Source organism: Scatophagus argus, chromosome 17 (assembly GCF_020382885.2).
Source record: "Scatophagus argus isolate fScaArg1 chromosome 17, fScaArg1.pri, whole genome shotgun sequence".
NCBI classification, from domain to species: Eukaryota; Metazoa; Chordata; class Actinopteri; family Scatophagidae; genus Scatophagus; species Scatophagus argus.
The window spans coordinates 993,679-1,019,774 of record NC_058509.1 but is presented as its reverse complement, the minus strand read 5'-3'; the positions used below and the strand labels follow the sequence as shown (position 1 = coordinate 1,019,774).

The following is a 26,096-nucleotide window of genomic DNA, read 5'->3' as shown; positions in this document are numbered from 1 at the left end:
AAAGGTGCAATTTGACGTTCCCATCAGCCTCAGCTGCAGTTTGTGTCTAATGCTAATCAGGAAATGTTAGCAAGCTAACACTAAATGCTGAACATAGCAAACTACTACTGTAGCTACCAAGCTAACAGCTAACACGCTAGCAGTAGTCAACAACAAATTTAAACTTGCTAACCAACAGCTAACTTTTAGCTGGTTAGCGTGGTCGCTAACAGGACAGTTGACTGTCTCATTCCTGCCTGGTTTTGGACTGCTGGTTGGACAAAAGAAGACATGCAAAGACATAGCCTTTGGTCACACACTCTGTCATTGTGTTTGTGAAAATAAATTCTTCCCCTTTTTGAAGTCTTTCTGAAGGATTCAGAAGTTAATTATTGGGCGTCCGCCTTGAAAACCACTTTTCTAGAGACATCAGTCCTCTGCAGAATTAAATCAGCTGTCTGAAATAAATCAAAATAGATCACATTGGCCCACTAGTTTAGTTTTTAATGATTTTCCATAAAAGATGAGGAGTGGCTGAGAGAGGGAGGTCGAGAGACAGAGACAAGGACTTCTCTCTCACCAGCGTCTGTCAGCAGCTGCAGATTTAAAGGCTGCTGAGGAGGAAAACAATCATTAATACAGACCTTAAAACCAGACAGTGAAGTACACACCATGACTTCATCTCACACACACAGTAAGGATGTGATATCATACTGAGGATTAGTAATCAACTCATTGATGAGTTTCCCTGGCAGACAGTTAACGGTTTGTGTTTCTTCCATCTGCAGTTTATTTACCATCTCTGAGCTCGTTCATGTCTCTTCCCACTGGTGGAGACCAACTAAATATATTAACTCAAGGTGCTGTAGTTACAAACAGTTTTTAAGGTACTTGTACTTGACTATTTCCATTTTCTTCAGCCTTATACTTTATACTTCTACTCCACATCTCAGAGGGAGACACTTTAAGCCAACATACTTTTTGACTTCACTACATTCAGTTTGAAATGCAAGTTACTGGTTACTTCCAGATTGAGATTATTAATACAAAAGTACAATCAACAGGTAAATGATGTTATGTATGTAATGTATTTATTGTAGCTCAACACAAAACTTTCTGCATGCTACCTAGCTGTATTTAAAGCAATTAAAACGAGCTCCACCTTCACCAGCTCAATCAGCTGATCTCAATCATCACTTTCATCAAGTGAATTTCACTAAAAACGTACTGTCATCACTGTTGTACGACGTGTACCAGAGCTACAGAAAACTGTCTGACAGCTCATCTTTTCCATCAGTCCACAAACAGCAGAATGAAGGACAGTCTCTCTGTCAGCAACATCATGTTGCCCTCTAGCTGCCAAATGGACCACCAGCAACCAGGAGCCTCACATTCACATACTGCATGGAGTTAATATACACTCCTATTAAATCTCAGTTAAAAACTTTGACTTCAGTAAAACTCTGAAGGCTGGACTTGTAACGGAGTATTTCTGCTCCAACACTGTGGTATTGATACATGACAGCGTCTGGAGCAGAGACATCTTTCCTCAGGTGATGGTGAGGACATCCGTCTACAGGTGAGGTGTGACTGGGTCAGATCAGTTATTAACCTGGGTGCGTTTATGACTCTAAACGTTATTCTGCAGGCCATAAATCTTCAAACATTTACAGCTAGGCAGTTAAAGTGAGGGCTGAAGGCCTCAGGACGTCTGAAGGTGTGTCACATGGACTCGCAGGTCAAATGAAGAAGAATTTCAGAGGTGTCTTCAAGCCGTTTCTTACTCAGCAGTCACGTTTCATTATTTACGGTTCAGTTACTGCTGCTTGAACGGCGACTCTGGTCTGTCAGGCCTACAGTGTCTGTATCAACTTCAACTCATCTGTTGGATGGATTGTGATGAAATGAGGTGATGCTTGTGGCTTTGGTGATCCTGTGAATTCTCATCTAGCAGGTCAACATTTTAATGTGTTCAATGTGTTTTATGTCCAAATGCTGCAAATCAAAATGCTGTTCCCATCAGCCTCAGCTGGACTTTGTGTTCAGTGATAATTAGCAAATGTTAGCATGTTAGCTTACTTGTTAGCATGCTTACATTAGCATTTATCCTGAGTAGTACAGATAATTAGCAAGTGTTAGCATGCTAACATGTTGAAATAAGATAAGAACATGATTAATATACAAGCTAAACAGTTTAGCTTTGTTAATGTTAACTTGTTACCATGCTTACATTAGCATTTAGGTTGAATATTACAGGTAATTAGCAAATGTTAGCATGCTAACAAACAACAGGAGAACTGAGCTTTGGTTTATCACATCTTTGTCAAATTCAACGCTTCATTTCCTACAAACAGAAAAGGCAGCAGTTCAAATGTGTCGTAAGAGGGATGGAATTAGAAAGATTTATTTACATATTTAGGAGATCTATTTAAATAATAACAAAAACAACAAAGGCATACTGCATGATATCGTATTTACATCATTACCTTGAGTCACCACAGGTTACATGCGTGTCTTTATAATGGGTACCAGAAAAGAAAAAGTCCAGTTTCCAAATCCTATTTACAGTTCTGACAATAAGAAACAAACAGGAAGCAAGCGTAAGTGAAAGTCTGATATCTTGACTCTGTTCAGGTCGGTGGTTTTCTACTGGAGCTGACACAAAGTACTGAACAACAACTTCACAAAAGTATGATTCACATCAAGAAATATCCAAGAGCTTTGTGCCAACTTTGATTTCTTCTTTATTTATTTTGTTATTTTTACTCATTAATCACCATGACTGTAAATGTGCCCTAAGGCTGATTTTCAGCTGCTGTCCCCTGGCCAAATGCAGTCAATTAATTGATTAGCATAACAATGAAAAATTAATCCACACCCATTTTGAAAATTACTTCACTAAGAAAGCACATCCTCCATTGTTTAGGAAGTAAAATGGCTTTTCAGTCAGAACCACCAGAAAGAACCACCAGCCAGATGAAAAATATTCTCATTATTGCCCAAAACATTTGCATCCAAACACATTTTAAACCAAGAATAAACAGTGGTGTTTCAGAAGGACTCAGTCATTGCCCAAAACGTACAACTTAACTTCATATTCACATTTTTTTAGTATCTTTCCATTTTTCTACACAAAAGGTAAAAAATTTAATCAATAAAAAAAGACAAAAAAACAAACGACAAGCAGCAAAGAGCTTCACAAATAAACAATAAAGTCAGCAGATGGTCTTCCGCATGCTTACTTTTAGTTTTCACAGGAGTACGATCTGGTTTTAGTCAGGCGGTTCAGTTTCTGGATCCGTTTCCAGGTGGGTAAAACTAGAGCGGAGGCGAGCGATATTGTGGGAAACGTGTTTTCTCTTTTTGGTCAGGAGTTAGACGTTCAGATTCATGAGCAAACGGCTTGTCTGGCTCCGTCCAGACAAAATTCACCATTTTACTGGACCTTTTGAGTCAAACTATTTCTTCAGTTCCAGTGAAACGGAGAAGTCTTGACCGCAACACGAATATCAGGAATTCAAATCAAATCCGACTTTTCTTTCTCCTCATACCGAATCTCCTCACAATTTTTAGCATCAAATACAAAATATTCCAGCAGTTCTTTTGCAAAACAGCAAATAACGTGAACGATAAAACCTCAAATTTCAATTCTTGATTGTCATTCTGTGTTGTATGTTTTGCATTCAAACACATAAAGAGACAAAACGCACAAAAAGTGGTGCTGCAGACGTTGAGAGATTCTGACTTTTAGTGCTGAGTGTGGGTGAAACCCCCAAACTCCATGTCCCATAATGCAACTCAATTAAAACATGTCTGACAGTCACGTGTCGGAAACCGCGACGATGTCACTGCAGGACAAGCAGAACTCACTCAGGAGATTTGAAACACGACAGGCAAAACACAAAAGAAGAAGAAGAAGAAGCAGGATGTGTTCAGAGCACAAAGCAGTTTTTATAATCTCCTTTTTACAAATTAGTTCGATTTCTGTGGCAGCAGTAATGATCTTTCCAATAAAATAATCTGCGTATATTATTTCCATAAATATATTCTATCAGAACAGAAAATGCCACACGAGAAGGACAGACCGACTGAAGCTGGTTGGCCCACCGAACTCAACAAAGAACAACAATAAAAAAAATATAAAACCATCAATCAGTTTTGTCTCTACAAGCCACACTTTTCTTTTTTCTTATACTTTGTGCTGTCAAAAGATAAAGAAAGTTTAAAAAAAATATGTATAAAAAGTGACAAACACAAACAAAATATCTACAAGGTGAAGGCTGATATTTACACATATTAAATAATCCCCCGAGCGCCGACGCCTGAACGTCGATGAATCGAGCCTTCGGTCGAGAAGACGCCGAGTCGAGTGGGGTTTCGTCAGTCGAATCAAAGCACTTTGTGTTTTAGCTGCGTCACGTGACAACCCGACTCTTCACTGAATGCGGTCACGACAGGGAAGACGGTGTTTTAACCACAATGTCCAGCAGGTGTCACCTTCGCGCTGCGGCTCACCTACAGTACAGGTAGGACCCGGCGCAGGTGCAGCCGTTTGGGGAGGATGTCAGAAACGGTTGTTTTAGACAATATTTAGTCTTAGAGATTAAATTATCCTCAGTTCTGACGGATTATTACTTAATCAACTTGTCGAAGTTTAAATTCAAATGTCAGGGAAGTCGCCATGCGTGTCCCGTTTGGAGCTGCTGCATCAGATTTGGACTGCGTGGAGAGCTGACGTTTTCACGCCACAGCTGACAAAGAAAAGCATTAAATCCTGATCATCGCGGCCGCAGTTTGGTGTGGCGCTCAAATACAGACAGAACAAAACGCCAAATTTGTCCAGTTCGCCGGGCAAAAGTCTGGGTTGGGTACAGCCGGTAAGTCTCTTTTCAAAACTCCTTTGTCCAAGAAAACCTGAATAAACGTGATGGATGCCACAGGAAGTAGGATCTTAGAAATGGTCTGATGGAGGAGGGCGAAGAGCCCTGCAGCGAGCCGCTAAAACCTCCGCACGTTAATCACGGCAAAATTACTCAGCGCTTTCCAGCTTACGGCTTCGTTTTGTTGGTATATTTCTTTACATTCTGACAAATTCTTCATTTCTGTTTTCATTCTCATATTACATCTCTTACAAGAGAAAACTTTCTCTTAATTATTTTGAGCGCTAAAAATGATCACAGGAACTTTCAGAGATATTAAATATCCTAAAATGATCGATTTGCCGTTTATCGTCTACATGTTATTAAAAACCAAAAGCCACACACACAATTCAGAAATTACATGTGAACTGAGAAGTCAGCATTAAAAACCAAAATGTTTTCTTTGAGCTTCTGTCAGGAGTGGAAGATCTTAGATGAGGAAAATGAAAAGCTAACTTAAAGGCTGCACATCAGAAACGTTTGTTTTGTGAACATCTAACAAATAATTCAGATGGACACTGACGGAGTGTCTCACTTGTCCTCTTTGTCCAAAAGCTTTTCAGCAAAATTTAAGCTCCAACTTCAGGCAGCAGCCCTCTCACATCAACACGTTTTCTGTTTCGTCCCTCGATACTTGAAGTCTAACTGCCACAAGAACACAAATATACAAAAGCGGGAATCAGCAGAGTCGTTTGTCTTCAGGACGCGTTCGTCCCGCCGCAGCTGCACACTTACAACTCGGCTTCTTTCGTTCATGGACCAGTTTATTGCTGATGAAGAGATTTCTCTGTGAACTACTGATCCTGGCACCTGGACACCGCTCTGTGGCGCCACCTGTAGGCCGAAGCAGCAGCAACAGGCTGAACGCTGAGACGGAGACAAACCTTCCGTCCGTGAGGGCAGCTTCATTCAAACTGTACACTCTCAGAGTTAAATGTTAAAAATCAGCACCGTTCCCAAGTGCAGCGTTTTAAGAAATCTATTCTCATACATTAGGACATGAGCTCCTACAGGAAGTCGAAAGTGACTGATTAAAATCCTTCTGCATGGGGTTCGACGGGGACGGGACTCACGTGTTACCTGTCGCAGGTGTGATAAAGTCAGAGATATCCGCCACCTGCTCCTTTGTTCTGTGTCGCTCATCAGACCCCTTCTGATTGGCTGATTAAATATTCTGCTGTCCGTCGGCGGGCGGGTAAGGGCTGCCTCTGAGACGACTGCGAGGAGGACGAGGAGGAGGAGGAGGGGTGATGGTGTTGGCGCCCTCGCAGCGAAGTGTGGTTGCCGTGGTGATGGTGAGGGCTATGGTGCGAGGAGGGCGGAGGCGGAGGCGGGTCGCGGAGGGACGGCGGGACAGCGGAGGACTTGATGGGGATGATGCGGGTGTCCATGACCTCGCAGTCGACCTGCATCATCATCTCGTAACCCTGAGAGGAGTTGTACAGACTCTCTGAGGGGGAGGAAAGGAAAGGAGGAAAGGAGGCAACAGAAGACACAGAGTCACATTTTACTTCATCACAATCACGAAACTCAGGCTTTTAATGTTTCAAGCTGCTCTTCCAGACTCACCGTTGACAGACATGGCAGGCATCACCAGAGACATTTTAGGTCTGCTGGTTTTGTTGTGGGTGATGGCTGGTAGCAGCAGGTGATCCTGCAGAGACAGACAGAGTCAAAACACACATTTTCTTTATTTTTTGGTGCAATAATTCTCGACAAACCGCCTCCACTGAGCTGAATCTAAAGAAGAGATCTCAGTCCTTCAAACTGATGCCGTGAAGTCCTCATAAAACTAAACTGACGTCATGAGCTGATGAGCCTCAGCAGAAGGACCTGCTACCGTCCACCACCTTTACAGACGGACACCATGAAAGAGCGAGACGACAGGAGTCGAGCCGAGCAGTAAAAACCGAGCTATGGACAAACTCCTCGTGCTGTCGTACCCGTCTGAAAGAGACAACGTAGAAAGTGTCCTCCCTGCGGTCGATGGCGTCCAGGAAGTCGCTGTAGGTGACCTCGGGACCAGGAAGCACCTGCAGCTGACTGCAGGCACAAAGAACAACAAGGTTATGATAAATTTGAGGGGTCGGCACATCATTCACAGGAAAGAGGAGGAGAAGAAACAAAGTTCTGGATGCACTTTTCTGAATTTTATCTTTGCTTTTGTGAAGCAATGGATCATTTCACCTCTCGAGCTTGAAACGATGATTTAAATCAAACAATGTGACCCTCTGAACGAATCTCTTTTTGGTCAGTGTGAAATGTATCTAAAGACCGAACAGGAATCAGATTGGTGTTGGCTGTGGCAGGAGGCGGACCTTTCTATGGAGCGGTGAGTCTGGATGGGCAGATATCTGGAAAAGTTTGTCTTCCTCAGCTGAGCTTTCTGCAAGACAAAAATGAGACAGAAAACAGGATTAATATGGTTTGAAAATATTTGTTTGTAAAGAGACACACTGAACCCGTTTACTCAGCGAAAAGTTCCTGCATGAGTAAACACATTCGATTCGACTTAAACTACAGATAAACATTTGACTTTTTCATTCACGTTAAACAGTTACGTAACAGTAACAGTAACGTTAAACCTGAGCGATCTTTGCCTTCTTGGCCATTTTTGGTTTTCCTCCAGACTTCTTCCTGTCGATCTGGTGCCGGTGGACCCAACCCCTGAGCTCGTCTGCCAGCCTGAACACACAGAACACCTCAGCTTAGAGAAGACACAGGAACACAAAACTGAGGACAGGAGGAAGGATGGATGGAAGAAAAGGAAAAGGAATGAGGGGAGGAGATAAAGAAGGAAGGAAGGGCGAACAGAAAGGTAGAAAAGAGAAAAGAAAGTAGAATCGCTGCGTCTGTAGTGACTGACAGAGATCTTCATCACCTGAAGTCAAAGGTCTGGCTGACCTGTGACCTCCTGGACAGAAAACGTCATCACTTGATTGTTTTATCGCCATTTGGGTGACATTTAGTCAGAATTGGTGCATGAATCTCTGAGTTGTGGCTAAAGCAGTGACCTCTGACATTTGAGCTGCTTCCTGTCAAGTTCAGAGTGTGGATCAAAGAAGGCGCTCAGTTAGTGTTGACTGACCTGAGAGACTCGGAGCGGTTGAACTGCCTGCAGTCTGAGGAGGTGAAATAACGGTCGATGTCCTGCAGGACCAAATCCTTCACGTCACTGAACACATCACTCAGGTTCCTGTAAACGCACACAAACACATAGAGACAGGTGTGTTTGAGGCTGTGGTTGTGTTCTGGGAACACACCTGCAGACGGTTAAAGATGTGCTGGAGAAACAGTTGTGTCAGATGGTCTGGATGGATCCCAGCGTGAAGTCAATGTGTGTGAGCAATGAACCCTGAGCCGAGCACACCGAGCAGCAGCAGCAGCAGATGGAGACGTCCACCCTCATCCAGCGCCACGTGCTTCACAAGTAAATCAGTCCTCGACCTCACCTGCTTCCAGCTCCAGCTGAGCGAATGGAAGTAAACATGTTAAGTGAACGAGTTAAGTCCTGATGAACTCACCTGAAGTGGTACGAGTCCGGCGCCTCGTCTCCTCCCTCGTCCTCCGACTCTGCTTTGTCCTCCACTCTGCTGAGAACCTGCTGCTGCTGCTGCTGTTCGATCTCCAACAGGCGTCGTCCCGTGTACGACACCACGCCTTCCTGTAGGCCTGACAGCTTCCTGTCTGTGATGCTGCGGTGAAGAACAGCAGGTTTTCGGTCAGATCAGGCAGCTCAAACTTTTCTGTCTTTGTGAAAGTCAAATCTGGGACTGACGATCTGAGTATTTTTTATTCTTAATCTTTTCAATCTTTAGTCACAGTCACAGAGGGAAGCTTTATGAAGTCTGGTCTCCTTTTTAAAGAGAAGAACAAGAGAATGAAAACATTTCAAAATGAAAAAATGTGAGACTTTAATTTGTTTGGACCTCTTCCCAGTTCGCATCATGGATCTCCTCTCCCAAATTCATGTGAAAACCTGAATGAATGACGTGCAGTTTGGCTCTAACTTTGGAAGTGAATTTCTCTGCGACAGTCATGTGCAGGATACCTGACGGGTCCGAAGCTGAAGGTCACGAACAGCAGGACGGCCATGACGCACACGGCTCTCTTGTTGCTCGCAGAGTCGCTGCCCTGAAACGACACAAACACTCCCTCTGTCACCTGAACTGGATTAACAAGAAATCCACTGTCTCTGTCTTCTGTCTGGTTGAATGTTGCTGCTGGCGGAGCGAAGGATCCGCAGCTCATCAGGTTTTACAGGTTGTTGTTGTCACCTGAATTCAGGGGCAGCAGCTGCACCCTGAAGCCCTCTGTGTGTGTCTCTTCTCTGCAGGGAAATCAGCAGGACTCTTCCTTTAATCACAGCAACCTCACAGTTGCTGTGAGATTTTAACTCCTTGTTTACCTTAACTTACTAATTCGTCTTCGAAGGTAAAGACCGACAGTATAAAACTCCTCCAAACATGTGTGACTTTCTGAGAGGTTTTCCTCCTGTAGGATAAGCTTCTGTTTTCAGCCTCATCTGTCACTGACTGGTTTATCCAAAGAGAAAACAAATGAATGACTTGACAGGTGAAGGAGGTGATTGAGATTTCACCTGACTTTTCATCTGTATTCTGCTCCTCTGCTCTTCTACATGAGCCTTCGTGCGTCATGAGATTTGTGTTGAGTCTACATGTGCCGTTTCTAACTTATTTCACAGCCTCTTCTGGCAGCTGGAGACCAAAGCGAGGAAACACAGTTCACAGGAAACAGCATTGATGAAGAGGATGAAGACGCGGCATCCTCACCTCTTTTCCAGCCAGTCTCTCCCTCAGCGCCTGGTTCTCCCTCCGCAGACGCTCGTTCTCCTGCTGGGCCTCCCTCAGCTGGGACTCCAGGTTCTGCAGGTACTCCTTCTTCTTCTTCCTGGACTGGCAGGCCGACTCCCGGTTCTTTATCATCCTCTGCTGCCGTTTCAGCACCTTCATCTGCATCAGGAGGAGGAGGAGGTGGATTGGGAAGGGGTGGAGGAAGATGAAGGAGAAAAGAGGAAGTGGAGGGAGGAAGAAAGAGGGAAGGAGGGAAGAGGAGTTACAGAATCAGGAGGAGTGAAAATGCAAAGATAAAAGATGAAAGAAAAGACGAGGGAAGACGATGAGGTGAGAAGAGAACGAGGGAGTAAAGGATGACGAACAAAAAGGTAAAACAGAAGTACAGCCTGAGGCAGCACATGAATGAAACGGCTCTTATATCACATCATCACATAAGAGTCTTCAGTCTGATGACCTCCACCCTGTGCTGTAACTGAAAGTACTGCTGTCTTTCTCACCAAACAAAACCTCCTGTCCCCAGCATCCTGTCACTGATAAGAACCTGGTCTGGTTCTTATCAGTGACAGGATGCAGCAGTGGTGAATTTATGTGGGAAAGGAAAAGTTGTGTTTGTGTTTCTGTCGGTCCACACCGATTCCGTGCATCCAGCCTACTCACATCGATGTCGTTGGAGTTGTTGCCGGGTAACGCCGTCGTCGTTGCCGGGACGATGGGTTTGCTGGCGGGCGGAGCTGTGGGACTGGAGCAGTGCTGGGGGATGCTGGGAGAGACCGGCTCCATTTTGACGATGGCCGGAGCTGAGCCGAGGCAGACGGACTGAGACAAGACGACTGCAGGAGAACAGACGGAGGAGATGTTACTGCCTTATCACCCCCCATCCCCCCACGAAGAAAATATCACAATCATGACCACTTTATGTGTATTTCTGTGCCGCCTTACCAGGTCTGGTCTGGTCCATGGAGGGGAGGCCCTGCAGTATGAGGGTCTTGGCTGGTGCCGGGGTCTGGGGGACGGGGAGGGTGGTGACACACACTGGTCTGGGCTGGATGGGGGGCTTGGCGCTCAGGATGCTGCTGGCCTTTAATGTGGCCGAGCTCTGCAGAACTGCAGGTGATGTGTGTGTGATTTAGAGACAGAAACACTGCAGGGCTTTCAGATACTGCAGACGTACTTTGAGTGAACACACAAAGAAGAAGTGACACAGTGGAGCTGCTGTTCCCACGTGCCCCTTTACTCAAAAAGCAATATACTTACTATTAGTACGGTTATGAGGTTCTTGTTATTTCATCACAGAATTAAATGCCAAAATCATAACAGCGTCCCTTTCAGTTTTTAGAACTCTATAAATATTAAATTTAATCGTTCACTGGAAACACATTATAAGATCAGCACAGTATTCGAGTACAGCAGGCCTCCATGTACCTTTGAGATCGTTTTACTGCAGTATTTTGACGAATTTCTTCATGTCTCGGTCGGCTAGTCAAAAAGCTGGACGCTGCTCCGTCTTCAAATATGACTCATGTCATTATGTCATACAGTTTAGAGTCCAGTGAACACTGCTGTGCAGTCGTCACACCAGAGAAATTCGAAGGAAAATGAGCCCCACAGCTTTGTTTTTATTCTTTACTCTCCCATTAATTATGAGACAAACCCTCAAGTTTATCTGGTGACCCTTTGGAGGAGACCGAACCTCACGGTGGGAACCACTGCGGCAGAGTGGACCAGGCCTTCCCACACCAGAGGGGACTAATCCCCCCATTGTGCTGCGAGTCTCTCCTGGGGTCGCTATACAGAACACCTCCACAGCTGACAGGTGGAAACGAGATCAGCAGGTAAACCGAGAGTTTTCCCTTCAGGCTCCTGCAGCTCGTATCTCCATGTGAAGACCCTGAGATTCCCTCTGTGCAGTCTGCAGCAGAGGACCACAGTCTGAACGCGGGACGTGACACTGACGCACCTGGTCGTATTGCTCTAATTTTGGATGTTGTGTCTCATCTGAACAGCCTGGCTGACACTGACAGTGATGCTGATTTATGATAAACGACTAAAACCAGCCTGCTTCACCACGAGCCTCCAAACGCTGTCACATCAACACGATTCTGTGCTACACCAGCTGATCGCTGCTAAGAGCCATTACGTTGATCGGGACTTTGAACGTTAACTGCGGCGACCAGCAGGAACCAACAGGCTGACTGACTGGCTCACAGAACGAAACAGCAGCAGAATTTAACGCGTGATAAACCACAGCCTGCACAAACACACAGCGACCCCTGGACCAACCTACCTGCAGCCTGCGTCTGCAATCCGCTGATCACTGCTGGGATCTGTGTCGTCAGCGGCGTCTGCAGCTGCGTCTGTGGTGGAGCTATGGCTGTTGTTGCCACGGTGACCTCCATGGACCCCAGCGGGGGAGACAGCACGTCCCCGTACATGTAGGGAGGAGTTGGAGGGTTTTCACCTTTAACTGTGATCTGGATGGGGGAGAAGATGATGATGATGACTGACAGCTGCAGATTCTTACAATTTTACAGCTTTAGGTGACCTCAGGCTCTAACGTGCTCTAAAGCTCTAAAGGCTTTCTGAGACACACACCTGCGGGTCTGGTGATGAGGCCGAGCAGTCGGACCCCAGAGAGGACGCGGGAGACGGAGGCTCCGCCTTCACCTGAAACACTGGACACAAACAAACAGATGAGCCAGTGCAGGACGGACACACGTCTTTGTGTTCAACAAAAGAAGGAGAACTCACACATCTCCACAGGTAACGGCTGAGTGATGGTCATTTCGTTTTTTATCACAGGAGCTTCCCCTTCACGGAAAAGACACAAAGAAACACACACGAGGACAAGGACATGAGGAAATGAATGAGCCCAGGACAACAAAAGTTCAAAAAGGCTGAAAGGAGCGAAAGCAAAACGCTGACAAAAAGAGCTTTAATGATCGCAGTGCGTGGCCACGGATGGCCGATCTGTACCTGTGAGAAGGTTGTCGTCGAGGTGTTTCCATGGCGACGTGGGGTTGTCAGGATCGAGGGTGAGCACGAGGTCGTTGTCAAACTGCGAGGTTGGAGGAGGAGGGAGGGAAATCAGGTGAAAACAAGAGCTGTATTAGTCTTTACGTCAACCTCACAGTGTGTGTGTGTGTGTGTGTGTGTGTGTGTGTGTGTGTGTCTGTTACTCTCAGACAACCGACAAACAACTAGCCTGATTATCCTTTGACCTGTCATATGAACTCACTGAGGGCTTATGCCACAGCCAGCACAATGTGGAGGAGACATTAAAGGAAAAGTTCACCTGTTGACTTGAGCAGACTTTTACAGGAATTTACAGAAACTCTGGGTCAAGACGACATATGTTAGATTACGTTAAATGACAGAAATCTACCTGTGGTGGAACAAATATTTCACTACAGACCAGCAGGGTGGCCGGAGGGACTGACAGATGTACCAAATGACATGCGTGTCTTGAAACCTACAACACTAGCGTGACTAAAAGCACATATTTCCACAAACTAAGCAGCTGTAGGAAAAAAACATCAACTGACAAGTAAAAATTAAATCTGGTCACATTAAAAGACCTTTAACTTTTGAACAGACATTAACTGACAGGTTAGGACAGTAAACAACTTCTCTTCAGTTCGGTTTCCCCCTGAATGAAACTGTGATTGCATGTGAGGCCGAGCATCAGTTACACTCTGAGTCCCGGAGAGAAAGCAAAGCTTTTTCTCTTTGTCTCCATACCGACGGCTCGAATTTCAGTCCTCGGCCGAAGTCGCCGTCCTCGCCCTCCTCCATGCTCTCGCACCGGTACAGGCAGGCATCTGAGGAGACACACAGCATTTAAAACACGTCAGCCTGCTCATCAACACGCGGTCTGCGCTGGTGTGTTACCGAGCACAGGAAGTGACAGCCCCCCAGAATGCTATGCTGAACTTCATTTCCAGGAAGTGGACAGACTGGCTTCTGCCATGAGCCTGTGTGCCACTGCTTCTCCCATCAGGCCTCGCCTGACTGCATGACACGGAGGTGAAAACACAGCAGTGGACTTTGAAACTGAGACAAACACTGTGGTCATTTATTCCCGTCAGGAGCAGGTGGTTTGTAGCAGCTCTGTACTAAAGTATATTTTCTCATGTTTTGCGTCCTGAAACCTGCTGCATGACAACATCCTGTGTGATGTCTACCACCTGGGAAAATTAGGATGAACTTTGCTATCAGTGATTCAGTTTGTAATGAAGTAAAACACACACTGTGAAACTGCAGGGATCTGCTCACTCATCAAATACTAAACAAATCTGTAAAATGACAACAGATGTTTCTGAGTTTTTCAGTTATTTCAAGCAAACAGAGGAGTTTTATAAATGGATAGATAGATAGATACTTTATTGATCCCAAGGCAAATTCAAGTTTTATGGCATGAAGGCAAAAACTGTGAGAAGCTGTGGATACTCAGATAAAACTTGTTGGGATGAATTAGCTTCTGTGAGGCACAATCTGCTGACAATAATGGAAGGATTCACTTAAAAGGAAAAGGACAACTGGTTTGTTTTATTAATCATCCTCAGTTCCTTCTTTTGTGTTTTTTACTGCTGCGTTGACCCACTTCTCTCAGGGGAGTCATTACAGTTACATCTAATCTAACTGGGTTTATTGTCCCACTGCTGAAGAGCAACAACAGGGTGGTTCAGGAGGAGGTGCATGTAGTATCCAAAAGTACTATTACCACACAGTAGATACTCCGCACTGAAAATGTTACTTTGATAAAGTACACAAGTATAATCTAAATGATGTCTTCAAGAATCTGAAGTGCTCAGTGGAGAGAAATTTGCCCTGACACTGTGTGTGACAGATACACAAACTGCGAATCACCGGCGCTCCGCTGAGCACCTGGATGACAAGTCAGCATCGCTTTGTGACAGGTGAATCATTAGTTTTCAGGGTGTTACAGCCGTAACAAGGTGGCATCCACTTAATGAGAGCACTTTTAACCAAATAAAAGAGGCAGCTTCACCGTCCCACAGAAACTCACCCGTCTCATCAGGCAGGTTTAAAGTGCACACCCGCAGGTGTGAGATACGCGTCAGAATTACACCTGTGAGGCCATTCTCAGCTGCCTGGTTATGGCAGACTTTTAACAAGAAAAGCGTCAACACAAGACGCTGAAATGTGGCTACAGTAGAGCGGAGGAAAGAGAAGCGACGTGCTTGTATTCCTCCGCGGTCACGCTTCCAACCGCAGTGTTAAACACAAACTGACATATCCGGGTCTGCTGGACTCAGGAAGCACACGCTCGAGCTTAAACCGCGTGCAACGGCCACCTCGCACACAAGTTTAACACCTCCTTTATTAAATGAAACCCTTATTGTATAAAGGAACGTTTGCATGGGCAAATTTGACCAATTTAACGCCCCAGCTTCGCTTCGCCTCGCCCGGTCTGGAGGAGGCTGCTGGTCTGAGGGGCTTCCACCCGCTCGCTATCAGGATCCGACTAGCTTCGTGTCGTTGAAATCTGTTTATTTTCCATTATAGAGGCTTTACGTGTGGACCTACCCCAGTCTTCGCTCGTCAGGAGGTTATCAGCGAAGAAACGACTGTCCAAATCAGATAGTAAATCCGTACTCATCGCCACAAAGGCGGTGTGTTTGGAGAGCAGGGGGATGCAGTCACAGGGCGACGTGATAACAGCTAGCGCTAGCTAAACGCACACGGAATACGACCACTAAAATTAGCATGAAGGTACCTGGGTGATATTAGGCATTGATTAAATTTATCATTAAGAGTAATGAGATATTTCCTCAGTCGTAAATATTTATATTCTTATTTAGTTTTTTATCGCCGCACGATCTATCGGGTCTTCCCTTTGCTTCGCATTTGACAGACAAGGAAACGCATTTTCAGGGACGTTTCCGCCCACTCATGGCAGAAGAGCCAATAAGAGCAAGGAATAGCGTGATTGATAGCACAAATAGCCAATAAAATCATCCAAAGAGTGCGATTGGAGTACTAGCCATCCTATTGCTGAGAACTATGCAGAGAGGCTTTTAAAGGTGATTTGGTTCAATAGAAAAGGCGTATTTTGACGGACAGGAATATATAACCAATGAACACGACGAAAAGTCGGGTCCTTGCTAAATTGACATGAGTGCTATCCAATCAGGGTTGAGCAGACTAAAGAAAACAGTAATACCGAACATCACGGTGAAATATTACGAAAATAACATGCCAGTTTGGGAGAGAAATAAGAATTTGGCTCACACAAATAAAACAATCGATTTTGTGAGCTTTTAAATTAAACTCTCCTGTTGCTGAGGCTGTTTTTTTTTTCAAATTAGTGTTCCGGGTGGAGCTATTACATAACTCCAGTGAGGGGCGTATGAGGACAGGCCGGAGCACAACATGTAGGCAACCCGTTGTCGTTGTAGTTTGCTTTTCAAATAACCTCTGGAACATGAAGCAGGTGTTGTGAACTAGCTGGCCGAGCAGACGCCTGCAGGGAGTTGGTCCTCCTGTGTGAAGTAAAAGCTGATGTATGTAGCCTGGAGCTTGATGAACCCGTTTCATAAAAGCACAGAGAGGAGAGAGACTGCAGGGGAATCACAGGAAGAACTGGACCCCCTGCTGGGCTCACAGGCTGAAGAGCTGAACTGAAATGAATTTAATCAAGCTGAAATACACAGTATGTCTGGGACTTTCTAATATTTCAGTGTTTAGTGTTTTCAGAAAACACATTATATCTTATTTCTTTGACTTTCAAGTCATTATTGAAGGCAGCAGCTGAACGCTGAGAATTCACAGTGTGAATTTTTCCAGGTCGATGACGCTCAGTTCTTCACAGTCACTGAAGGAGGAAGAGGAAGAAGGCCAGTCGGGATGAGCGTCAAAGCGTGCGACGCGCTGAAGCTTCAGTCAGATGAGCAGCAGCTCTGCAGGTTGATGTCTTTCATGAGAAGATGCTCACTTTCACCATCTTCTGTCACGTCTGGTTCCTGCACACACTTCTGATCCGCTGCAGTGAAAACTCCACAGGTACAGCAGGTCTTACGTTCACATTTTTACACAAACTGTCACTTTGTCTCTGCTTTGGACTCATGTTACGTGTGCAAAAGCAGCCACGTAATATCCTAAACCTTTAGAAATAGTCATTTGATTATGTTACTGAGTTGTTATTTGTGTTGGTCTGGAAAATTTATTGGAGTCACATATTTGTTGTTGTGTGGGCTCACAGTTCTCGTGTCCCAGTTAAAGTTTAACTTCAACTAATTCTTCACAGGTACTTTGGAATTAATGTGCATTTTTGTTTATTGCAGGAAATCACCAAAGAATCATGTGACACAACAGAATGGAGATCAGTTTTATATTTTACTCTGACACTTGAGAAGCTTAAAGTAAAAATCAAACAAACAAACAAAGAAAAAAAGTATTTTCTCTTAATAAACTTTTATGATTCCTTTTATGATTTTATGACGACAACTTTAGATTCTGTCACAAAGCATTTTTGCACATTTGAAATGTTTTCACAGCCGTTCATTTCCCACTTTAGTTCCAGTTCATCCCATCTCTGTCTGACTGTTTGTTTCCTGCACTGTTATTTGGGTCTGACTGAGTGACAGCCAGCATGTTTCCATGAGATAAAAGAGGAAACAGGGCTAAAAACTGACGATGAGCAGGATGTGAGTGACAGAAACAGCAGCTGATAAACAGAGAAGAAGAAGAAGAAATCAGATGATAGCCTGTGTTTGGGGAGCTCTGGTCTTCAGATCAGATGATTCAGATCTGTTCCTCTCCTCCAGCAGTAATCCGCTTTTCAGTCCCGGAGGATCACCACATCCGCCTGCAGTGTGGCAGCTCCAACACCTCTGATGTGGTCTGGACCCATCAGGACAGGAGGGTCCTAGTGACCCAACGGGGAAACTTCGAGACCAACGACGACCCCCAGCGTTACCGTCTGCTGTCCGACGGCAGCCTGCTACTCCTGCGGCTCGACGACTCCGACGGCGGCGAGTATCACTGCAACCAGCGGCTGGTGGCCGAGCTGCAGGTGCTCACAGGTAGATGGCAGCTGGAGCTGTGAGAGGTGCATTCTGGGAGTGAGAGACACTTTTAGAAGTGTGTTTTTGAACAGCTTTGAGCTCAGCTTTTGCAGTCAGATGCTGGTTTTAGTTTGTTTCAGTATGTTCTGAAAGGTGCTGAAATGTAACTAAGAACATTTACTCAAATTCCAGGCCTCCTCAGGCCACCTCAGCAGAGTCTGTGCTCGCCATCTTCTTTCTCTGGTCAGCTCTCACAACACACTCTGTCCTGCTGCCACCAAAACCCATTAGTGCAGGCTGCGTCTGTCACTTTGCCAAGCCACCAGAGACACTGGAGCAGCTCAGGGTGGAGAAGTGACCCCCAGAGGAGCAGCAGGAGGAGGAGACGGTGGCTGCAGCTCACCATCCCTTTCCCTCAGCTCTGATAGTGACGTGTCCCAGGCGCTCCTCGCACACTGTAGCCTGTGCTCACAGAGCTGTAGTCCCCTGAGTGGACAGTTTGACTGAATAGAACGATGGACACACTTTTTTTTACATGTTAATATGAATGCTGTCTTTTTCATGTGCACTCAGAGGATGGTGTGCGACTGCAGACTGTGAGGTTATCAGAACACCATTTCACAAGCTCACAAGGACCTCGACACTCATTCGACCGCACGGAGAAAACTGTTGATCCTCTCTGACGATCCGATCGGCTGATTAACACAGTTTGATGCCTTGTCACAAACTCAGTTCTCTGACTAAAGTTCGACCATTAGTTAACAAAGAGTCCGAGTCAGTCTGTCTGTGTGTGTGAAACTGAAACTCTGACGCTGAAAACACAGTAAAAATACAACATTCCCCTGTGACGTGGAGTGGACTGAAAGTATGAGGTAGTACCAGTAGCTCCAAATTCTAGCATTGTGAAGTAAATGTACTTAGGTACTTTACACTGATACAGATTTTTTGGAGAAACAGTGAGGTGACTCTGACTGTGTGATCTACCACCACCTGACAGACACGAAGACAAACGAGACAAATGTGCTCCTGCCTCCTCAGGCCACCACTTCAGGGTGTCCGCAGGCCGGACGCTGCTGCTCCCCTGCAGCCGCTCCTCCAAAGCCCGACTCAGGTGGTTTTATCGAACGGACGGAGGCAGGCGGGAGGTCGTCTTCACCTGCTTCAGAAACGGAACCACCAAGTCAGAGAGGGAGGGGAACCGGCTCAGCTACGAGAACGACGCCCTGCAGATCCAGGATCTGCGGCTGGAGGACGCCGGACTGTATCAGTGCAACGGGAAGCAGTGGACCAAGGTCAGCGTCCTGACAGGTGAGTTAGCTGCAGGTGATTTTATTTAAAGTTTCTGATAAGAGATGATTTGTGAAGTTTCAGTGTATTAATAATCTACAGGTGGACGTGGACAGATTTCTGTCTCCATGAAGTACGTTTTGTCCTGATGTTTGTCGACTGTGTTTCACCCACAAACTTCTTCTTCTTTTGTTAAATCAGCACAGCCGGAGCCAACCAGCATCCAGCCAACCACCCGGACAAGTGCGACACCTGCAGTCATGACAACAGGTAGGATTTGTGTCCCGGCTCAGCACTGCACTGAGGTACAGTTTGGAGGTACTTTTTACTCCACTGCATTTGTTTGATACCTAATTAATACAAAATATAAATACTGTTAGAAATTTCCACTGTTTTAAACGATTACTTATAAGTTTATTTATTTCATCAGCCATCGGACACCAACAATGGAAAACATGTCGAGCATCGGAGCCAATAATCACAGTCTGTGTGTTTCTGTTTATCAGAAGCGGTTGAAACGAAGAAGGAGAAGAAGAAGAGGCCTCAGAACGGTTGGTCGGCTGCTGTCTCACACAGGAAGTTCACAGCGTGGAGACGGTGACGTTTGTTGACCAGGTGTTCTGTCTGTGCTCCGTTAGCTCTGCTGATAGCTGCTGTGGTCGGTTTGGGCTTGATGATCCTTCTCATGGCTGCTCTCTGCGTCCTGCTGACCAGCTTGAAGTGCAGCAGGAAGAAGAAGTGCGGAAGTGCAGGTAGGGGGGCGCGTGCACGGACCAATCGCGGCTCGCTGTCTCTCGTGACCTGTGACGTTCAAACTGTCCTGTCCTTGCTCAACCCTTCACACCACAGTGTTCACGTTAGTTAAGCTCAGAATCAGCATGTTTTCTCATTGTTCCAAAATGCGACATGTTGACGTCAGAAAGTGTGTTTTCACAAGGTGTTCTGAGGAGAATCAGCTGCTCTCCTGTTTGCTCTGCAGCCTCTCAGGTGCACGAAGACACCGAGCTGCAGCCGTGGAAGACGTCCAGCAGACAAACCGGTAACGCCGTCAGCTGTCTGTGCTGCAGGTCCGTGCTCGGGTCTGTCTTCACACCTGTCACCTGTCTGTGTCTCTGCAGAGCCTTACGAGAGTGCGTCTCCACCTGAGGACACGGTCCATTATGCCTCTCTGGGCCGGCAGAACTGGAGGGAGAGACCCTGCAGGACTCTTCCGGATCAGAACCACCACCACGTCATCTACTCTTCTGTGATCACCAGACCTGCCGCCAAGTAGACCTCACACAGAAAGACGGTCTGCGGGGTCCTGCCGCAGGCCTCGAGACGCTCCGAGCACCACGTGCGGTGTCCTCTGGTTTACATGTTGTGTGTACCTTACTTCACTAAACCCACCTGACGGCGGCGATTAAAAAGACGTAAAGATGCGCGGTGCATCTCAAAGTGTTCAAGTTGCATTAAAATTAGACAGACGCTTAAAGGAAATCATTTCTGATAGTTTTGTAACTCTTCCTTTAGAAATAATGTTGTGTATGTGAAGACAAAATGCTGTGGTTTGGCCGTGAACGGCTCGTCTGTACATAAACAGCTGATCAGAAACTCCACTCGACAGACATGCGTTTCATCACAATGCATTTATTAAGATTCATATGAGCAACAGCAGCAGACGAGAGGAGCTAACAAACAGCGGGAGCTACGTGTCAATCCATATCAGGTATGAACCATCAGAGGCTAACTACGCCAGCTAACGCTACAGCTCAGCCGGGGACGAGTTCACATCCCGCTCCGTCCTCAGCCTGTCGTCCTGCCAGGTCTGCTGCCATCTGGATCCATCACGGTGAGGAGAGCCGACATCTCCAACACTCCGCAAAGCTATCACATGGATCAACAGCACTACAGGGAAGCGGGCGAACTGTCCCTTTAACATGAAACAGGTCCGTGAAAGTGTTTTCAAACGGTCATAGCACAGTTTTTAAGAGAAGCACAGTTAAGAGTTTCGTTTCCGGAAACACCAAAACAGAGAGGCTTTAACTAAAACAGAAACTTCAAAAAATAGTCAAAGCTTTTTCTGTTGTTTAAAACACGAACTGCTCTATCTGTGGTCATGTGATCCATGTGGGCTCTTGCGACTGGCCACCGTCGCGTACGTGACATCCTCTGTGACCAATCCTGTCGCTCCTTTGCCAGAGGGGCGGGGCTTGTGTGCGAGGTTCAGACTGGAATAGTGCAAAGACTCCCCCTGCAGAGACAGACTGCACTGATTATACTGCAGCTTCAACCAGCCGCAGCAGAAAATCCAGGAAGCTTTCACACCCAGTCGGCTTTGATATCCGGTGCTCATCAATCACAGTAAACATGAGACAAGAGAAACAACAAACACTGCAGAAATCAGGGGTCATCAATATGAAAGACGACAGCATGTGAAATCTGTTCCAGTGAAAAGATATTAAAAAATATTTTAAAAGAATGGTCTGATGTAAATATAATCAAATCAAATCAGTAGGTGCTGACCTCTTCGACCTTCACACTCGAGCTGCTCCTCACTGAAGGGCAGCAGCAAACAGCTGGTCGACCTGAGGAGAAAGGAGAAGCTGTGGGATCACACTGGGGTTCAGCCTCTCCGTCACACGTGGACACTTCTCCACTACATCCAAACTTATCTTTCAACGTTCAGTCAATTAGACGCATGCTGTGTAGCTGTGACTGGAATAAATGAATCAAAACGTAATTCAAGATTCAACATGAGATCCACACATTGAAATCAGAACAGGACGTGAAGTATAATTGGAAACCAAATGCGAGTTTAAGTCAAGTTTAAAGGTTACACATGTCTGTTGGTACGACTCAGGTTTCGGACACAGTATTTGTCTTCAGGCTGTTATTCTAAAGTGAAAGAGTCCCATGAAAGAAGGCAAAGCAGCAGCCTTCATACCGGAGGGGCTGGGACTTCCTGAAACTGACTCACGGTCTGTAAATGAAAGTGAGAGTATGAAAGTGAAACTAGTCTGAGTTGTTTGTGCAAAAGCAGCTGCCAGAGACCGACTTAGACGTGTTGCTTTTCTGACGTTCCCTCGAGAAGAAATCAACTGGAAACTGAGAGAAGAGAACACACTTTTGTCCTGCGCTGCCCTCCTCTTCCTCCCAGCACCATGCCGGACACCAAGCTCTGCCTGGAGGCCCTGTCGGCTCTCTGCGGCTGCAGAGTTGAGCCGACTAGCGGAGCGTCCCAGTTCACCCCGCAGGACTTTGTCAATGTCGTGTCCCTCAAGGAGTTTTACAAGCAGGAGGGCTTCAAAGAGTTGGAGTACCCCAGCCTGGGGACTTTATCCCTGCAGGACCCGGAAGACCAGGACCTGTACAGCTCCCCCCCGGCGCTGACCGAGCAGCAGGAGAGCTTCAGAGCCACAGTGAAGATCAACCCCCAGGACTTCTTTCATCCTCAGTACGACTACGACTTCACAAACATAAAGGTGAGTTTCTCATCTGTCACGGCTCGACACTTGACTTTACTTAGCTCAGGAGGCTGACTTTAACACAGCCTATCACCTGGGTGACTGCTCAGGTGATTAGCATGTGGGATTAGCATGTGGCACATTAGCATCTTCCTTCCGGTGGCCGCAGCTCTGACCCCGTTTACTCCTCTGTCCATTTTCAGGATGGCAACAAAAAGTTCCTGCGTGGCAATGAGCAGTACGTGCGTCCCTGTGGGTGGACTCGAGTCGCCCTGAGGGTCACGCAGAAGTACGAGGGCGGGGACGACTGGCTCGGCACGGGGAAGGACGCCTGGCCGGTCTCCTACAATGGACACAACATGGACGGCTCCCTCGGCATCATCTTGACCCACGGCGGGAGCCCAGATAACAACCCAAGCTTCCTGGAAGCCGCCGCCAGCTCCCTGGTCGCCGGGGGGACGAGGGGCAGAGGCGTCTACTCCACACCGCAGATCAACCTGGCGGAGAAGTACTGCAAGTACTTCAAGTCCAAAGTGGACGGCAAGAAGTACAAGGTGATTCTTCAGAACCGCATCAACCCTGGGAAGAGGACCAAGTGCCAGAGAGATGACATCTGGTTGGTTTACATCCCTGAAGACTACAACGACGTCCAGGTGAGGGCCGTCGTGCAGGAGTCCATCCGGCCATACGGGCTGCTGCTGAAGCAGGAGTGAGGAAGCTGCCAGAACTACTCAGGTGAACAATTTCAATCTGAAAGCCTCTCGATTATCAGCAAAAACAAACCTTACGATGAAGACGATTTGACATTAGTCCATCGAGTGGGTTCAGGTGGAAGAGAAACCTCCACCTGACGGGCTGACTTATGCTGCCATCAGGTGGAGGATGATGAGTTAGTTTCTTTTTTTCTTTCTCTTTCTTTCTTGTAAATGGAAAGCGGGGACCCTGTATTATCTTTGGTGATCGACGCCTGGTGAAATTAAATGCATTTAAACCGAAATTGGTGGCATTACTGTACGATTAATACAGACTTCATGTGGTCAAACATGAGCTGCACGGAGGAGGACGTCCGAAACATTGGGACATTCCCTCTCTGTGACGTGATTCGACAGTCACGCAGCAGATGTTCTTCACAGCAGCGACGCTCAGAGCCTTTCTGTCACACACCCTCGCGGTCCCGAGTGTGTCGGCTGTGCAGATGTTTTGAGCTGGGACTGACTGCTGGATTCTGTTCTTGTACCTCCAAATGTGTGAAATAAAATGCTGTGCACAGATCCTGTTGCGAGCTGCTTTGTGTTGTTAATGTGTGTCTGATGGCCTCTCCTCAATCCACTCACTCCTCACACAGTTATGGGTCCACACATGGACACACATGTTGTTTTCACTTCACCTCAGCTGAACTCCACCACAGCAGCACACGCGTGTTTCCTTACAGGACAGCGAAGAGGCTCGGCTCACACAGTACGAGCAGCAGGACACACACTGATTCCACGCATCAGGACTTTCTGCTCTGCTGCACTTTATGCTTAACATTTCATTTGGTCTTTTCTGTGCAGGATTCTCAGCTCAAACAACACAATCAGAGGGATGGCTGAACTGCTCCTGTCCTGCCTTCAGAATCTTACTTCCTATAAGCACAAAGTACAAAAACTAAGAGCACTCTTTACGCTTTTGCATTAATAATTAGAGTCTGCAGAGTAAGCGAAGCTGCCAGATAAACGTAGTGTAGTAGAAGCATAAAGTAAAGTAACAGGGAATTACTTCAGCAGCTCAAAGCTCTTCTCATGTACAGTTCTTGAGCAGATACACTTTCCACCACTGGGTGGAGACACATAATCACAACCCGACATGACCCTCATCTCAACCTGAAGCGAATCCTTTCAAACCGAGTCTTAAGCCCAAGCAGGAGAAGAACGGAGGACCTGAGAAAATGTGCACACGGGCGCTCACCTGAGCACAGGTAGACTCCTACGATGATGACGGCACAGAGGGTGAGCGACGCTGGAACAACACAGAATCCCACACTCCAACATGGCCACCCGATCGACTCCACGTCTGCTCCTGCAAACACGAAACACACCAACAGTTCAGTGAACGACCAGTTTGTGTCAGGTCGCATGACGCACAGGTGAGACTGATTCACCTGGTGTGGAGATGAAACACACTGAATTCAAGTTTCCTCCTGAGGAGTCATCAGATAAAAACACAAATGAGCTCACCTTCCACAGCCACACGGACTCCTCTGCTCACACAAACGGCTCCTGAACAGCGTCCAGAGCAGAAATACACCCCGGCGTCCTCCTCCTTCACCTCCAGGATGTGCAGATCGACCAGCCCGCTGCTCACAGCTCCCACCACCGTCACACGACTGGAGTTTGCGGTGTGATAAGAGACGACGTCTTCCCTCACATTGCTGGGTGCGACGGTCAGCAGAGGCAGCAGCTGATCTGAGCGCAGGTGGTACCAGGTGACGTCCGAGCTGGACGCCAGGTTACAGGTCAGCGAGACGTTGTGCCTGTCCTGGACCAACAGGGCCGAGCGGACGACAGGTGAGGCTGACGACAGGTGACCTCCTGCAGCACCTGAGGAGAGGAGATTCGATATGGTTCTGCAGCTCGTTCCAGCCTTCTCACAGATTTTTACACACCAAAACAGCTGATGAAATATGACGCGTTGTTGAAAAGTAAACCACCCAGCAGTTTGTGTGAGCTGCCTGCTTTTAGTTGGCTTGCAGTGCAGGATGTGAGTACCTCCTCCAGTCCCGCCTGAACACACCACAACCTTCCACCTGAGCCTGAGACATCAGTGTGTCCCGGTCCAGACCGGGACTGCACGAACCAGCAGCCTCTTAGTCACATGATTCATGGGTGACACAACTCTACTACACTGCAGTACTACTCTGCTCTGTCTATCGTACTGTTGTGCAGTAATACCACTCCGCTGCTGTGCATACTCTGCACCTTATTTATTTATTCCTTGCAGCTGTAAAGTTTTCTTAGGCAGGCTTGCATATCTGTTTATCTTTTTAGCTGTATTTACTGCTGTGCATTTGAGAGCCTTTATTCTATTGAACTGCTGCTTCTGAGCGTGCACCTGCTGGCCTGCTCCGAGCGACATCTCACTGTACTTCTACACCAGACCCGAAACCAGCAGCTTCTGAGTCAGTCCTAATCCCATGAGTCCTGGACCTTCTCCAGACTGTGCCCTGAAAGTCACGGCGTCTTTCTGCTTGTAAATCCGCACACAAACACCAAACCGGAACTTACAAAGCAAAGCGAGGATCCAAGTGAAACCCGTGGCGAGACCTGCCATAATTATTTAGCACGGATATGGTCCGGGATGAGTGCTGCTCGCGCTGCAGCAGCAGGCGGACTGATGTGTTCATAAAGTGAGCAAACAGTGAAGTTAGTGGGCGGAAGTGAGCGCGCACAGACACACAAACAGACAGAGACCACCGACATGTCTTCACTGGAGGAGGACGAAGGGGAACATCGAACACTTTCCAGTGAAACCGCGTCCCTACCGGCATCTACCAACATGTGCTAAGTTTCGTTTCTCCTGAGAGTTCGATTCAATTCAAGTCATGTGACCAAACAGATAACATCACGTGTTTCAAAATAAAAT

The 26,096-nt window shown here is 46.6% G+C and overlaps 4 protein-coding genes across 9 annotated transcripts; 2 read left to right on the top strand and 2 right to left on the bottom strand.

Moving 5' to 3' along the window:
• Positions 1-2,353: 2,353 nt before the first annotated feature.
• Positions 2,354-15,650, bottom strand: atf6b (activating transcription factor 6 beta). Its single transcript, XM_046417879.1, is given in 18 exon segments — positions 2,354-6,216; positions 6,218-6,348; positions 6,468-6,552; positions 6,842-6,941; positions 7,217-7,284; positions 7,484-7,583; positions 7,987-8,094; positions 8,423-8,593; positions 8,950-9,032; positions 9,692-9,871; positions 10,373-10,545; positions 10,655-10,819; positions 12,000-12,186; positions 12,308-12,387; positions 12,464-12,523; positions 12,689-12,770; positions 13,454-13,533; positions 15,263-15,650. Coding segments are annotated over 18 exon segments (2,079 nt in total). The 5' UTR covers positions 15,336-15,650; the 3' UTR covers positions 2,354-6,063.
• A 297-nt stretch (positions 15,651-15,947) lies between these two features.
• Positions 15,948-20,459, top strand: LOC124074707. Of its 5 annotated transcripts, none has more exons than XM_046417891.1 (10): positions 15,950-16,388; positions 16,523-16,738; positions 17,503-17,760; positions 18,781-19,050; positions 19,231-19,299; positions 19,536-19,580; positions 19,668-19,778; positions 19,865-19,885; positions 20,009-20,068; positions 20,148-20,459. In XM_046417891.1, the coding sequence occupies exons 2-10, from the start codon at positions 16,663-16,665 to the stop codon at positions 20,300-20,302; spliced, it is 1,065 nt and encodes a 354-aa protein (XP_046273847.1). In that variant the 5' UTR covers positions 15,950-16,388; positions 16,523-16,662; the 3' UTR covers positions 20,303-20,459. The 5 variants fall into 5 exon arrangements, with proteins under 5 accessions (XP_046273848.1, XP_046273847.1, XP_046273845.1 ...); XM_046417887.1 differs by having other exon boundaries at positions 15,952-16,388; positions 19,967-20,068; XM_046417888.1 differs by having other exon boundaries at positions 15,953-16,388; positions 17,506-17,760; positions 19,967-20,068.
• Positions 20,460-20,642: 183 nt separating this feature from the next.
• LOC124074711 lies at positions 20,643-26,042 on the bottom strand. 2 transcript variants are annotated; one of them, XM_046417895.1, is made up of 5 exons: positions 25,932-26,042; positions 24,692-25,054; positions 24,423-24,533; positions 21,535-21,596; positions 20,643-21,262 (listed from the first exon to the last, which is right to left on the bottom strand). In XM_046417895.1, the coding sequence occupies exons 1-5, from the start codon at positions 25,999-26,001 to the stop codon at positions 21,116-21,118; spliced, it is 753 nt and encodes a 250-aa protein (XP_046273851.1). In that variant the 5' UTR covers positions 26,002-26,042; the 3' UTR covers positions 20,643-21,115. The 2 variants fall into 2 exon arrangements, with proteins under 2 accessions (XP_046273851.1, XP_046273852.1); XM_046417896.1 differs by having other exon boundaries at positions 25,739-26,031.
• On the top strand, positions 22,009-23,746 carry LOC124074708. The gene is made up of 2 exons (XM_046417893.1): positions 22,009-22,493; positions 22,679-23,746. The coding sequence occupies exons 1-2, from the start codon at positions 22,173-22,175 to the stop codon at positions 23,186-23,188; spliced, it is 831 nt and encodes a 276-aa protein (XP_046273849.1). The 5' UTR covers positions 22,009-22,172; the 3' UTR covers positions 23,189-23,746.
• Positions 26,043-26,096: the final 54 nt, after the last annotated feature.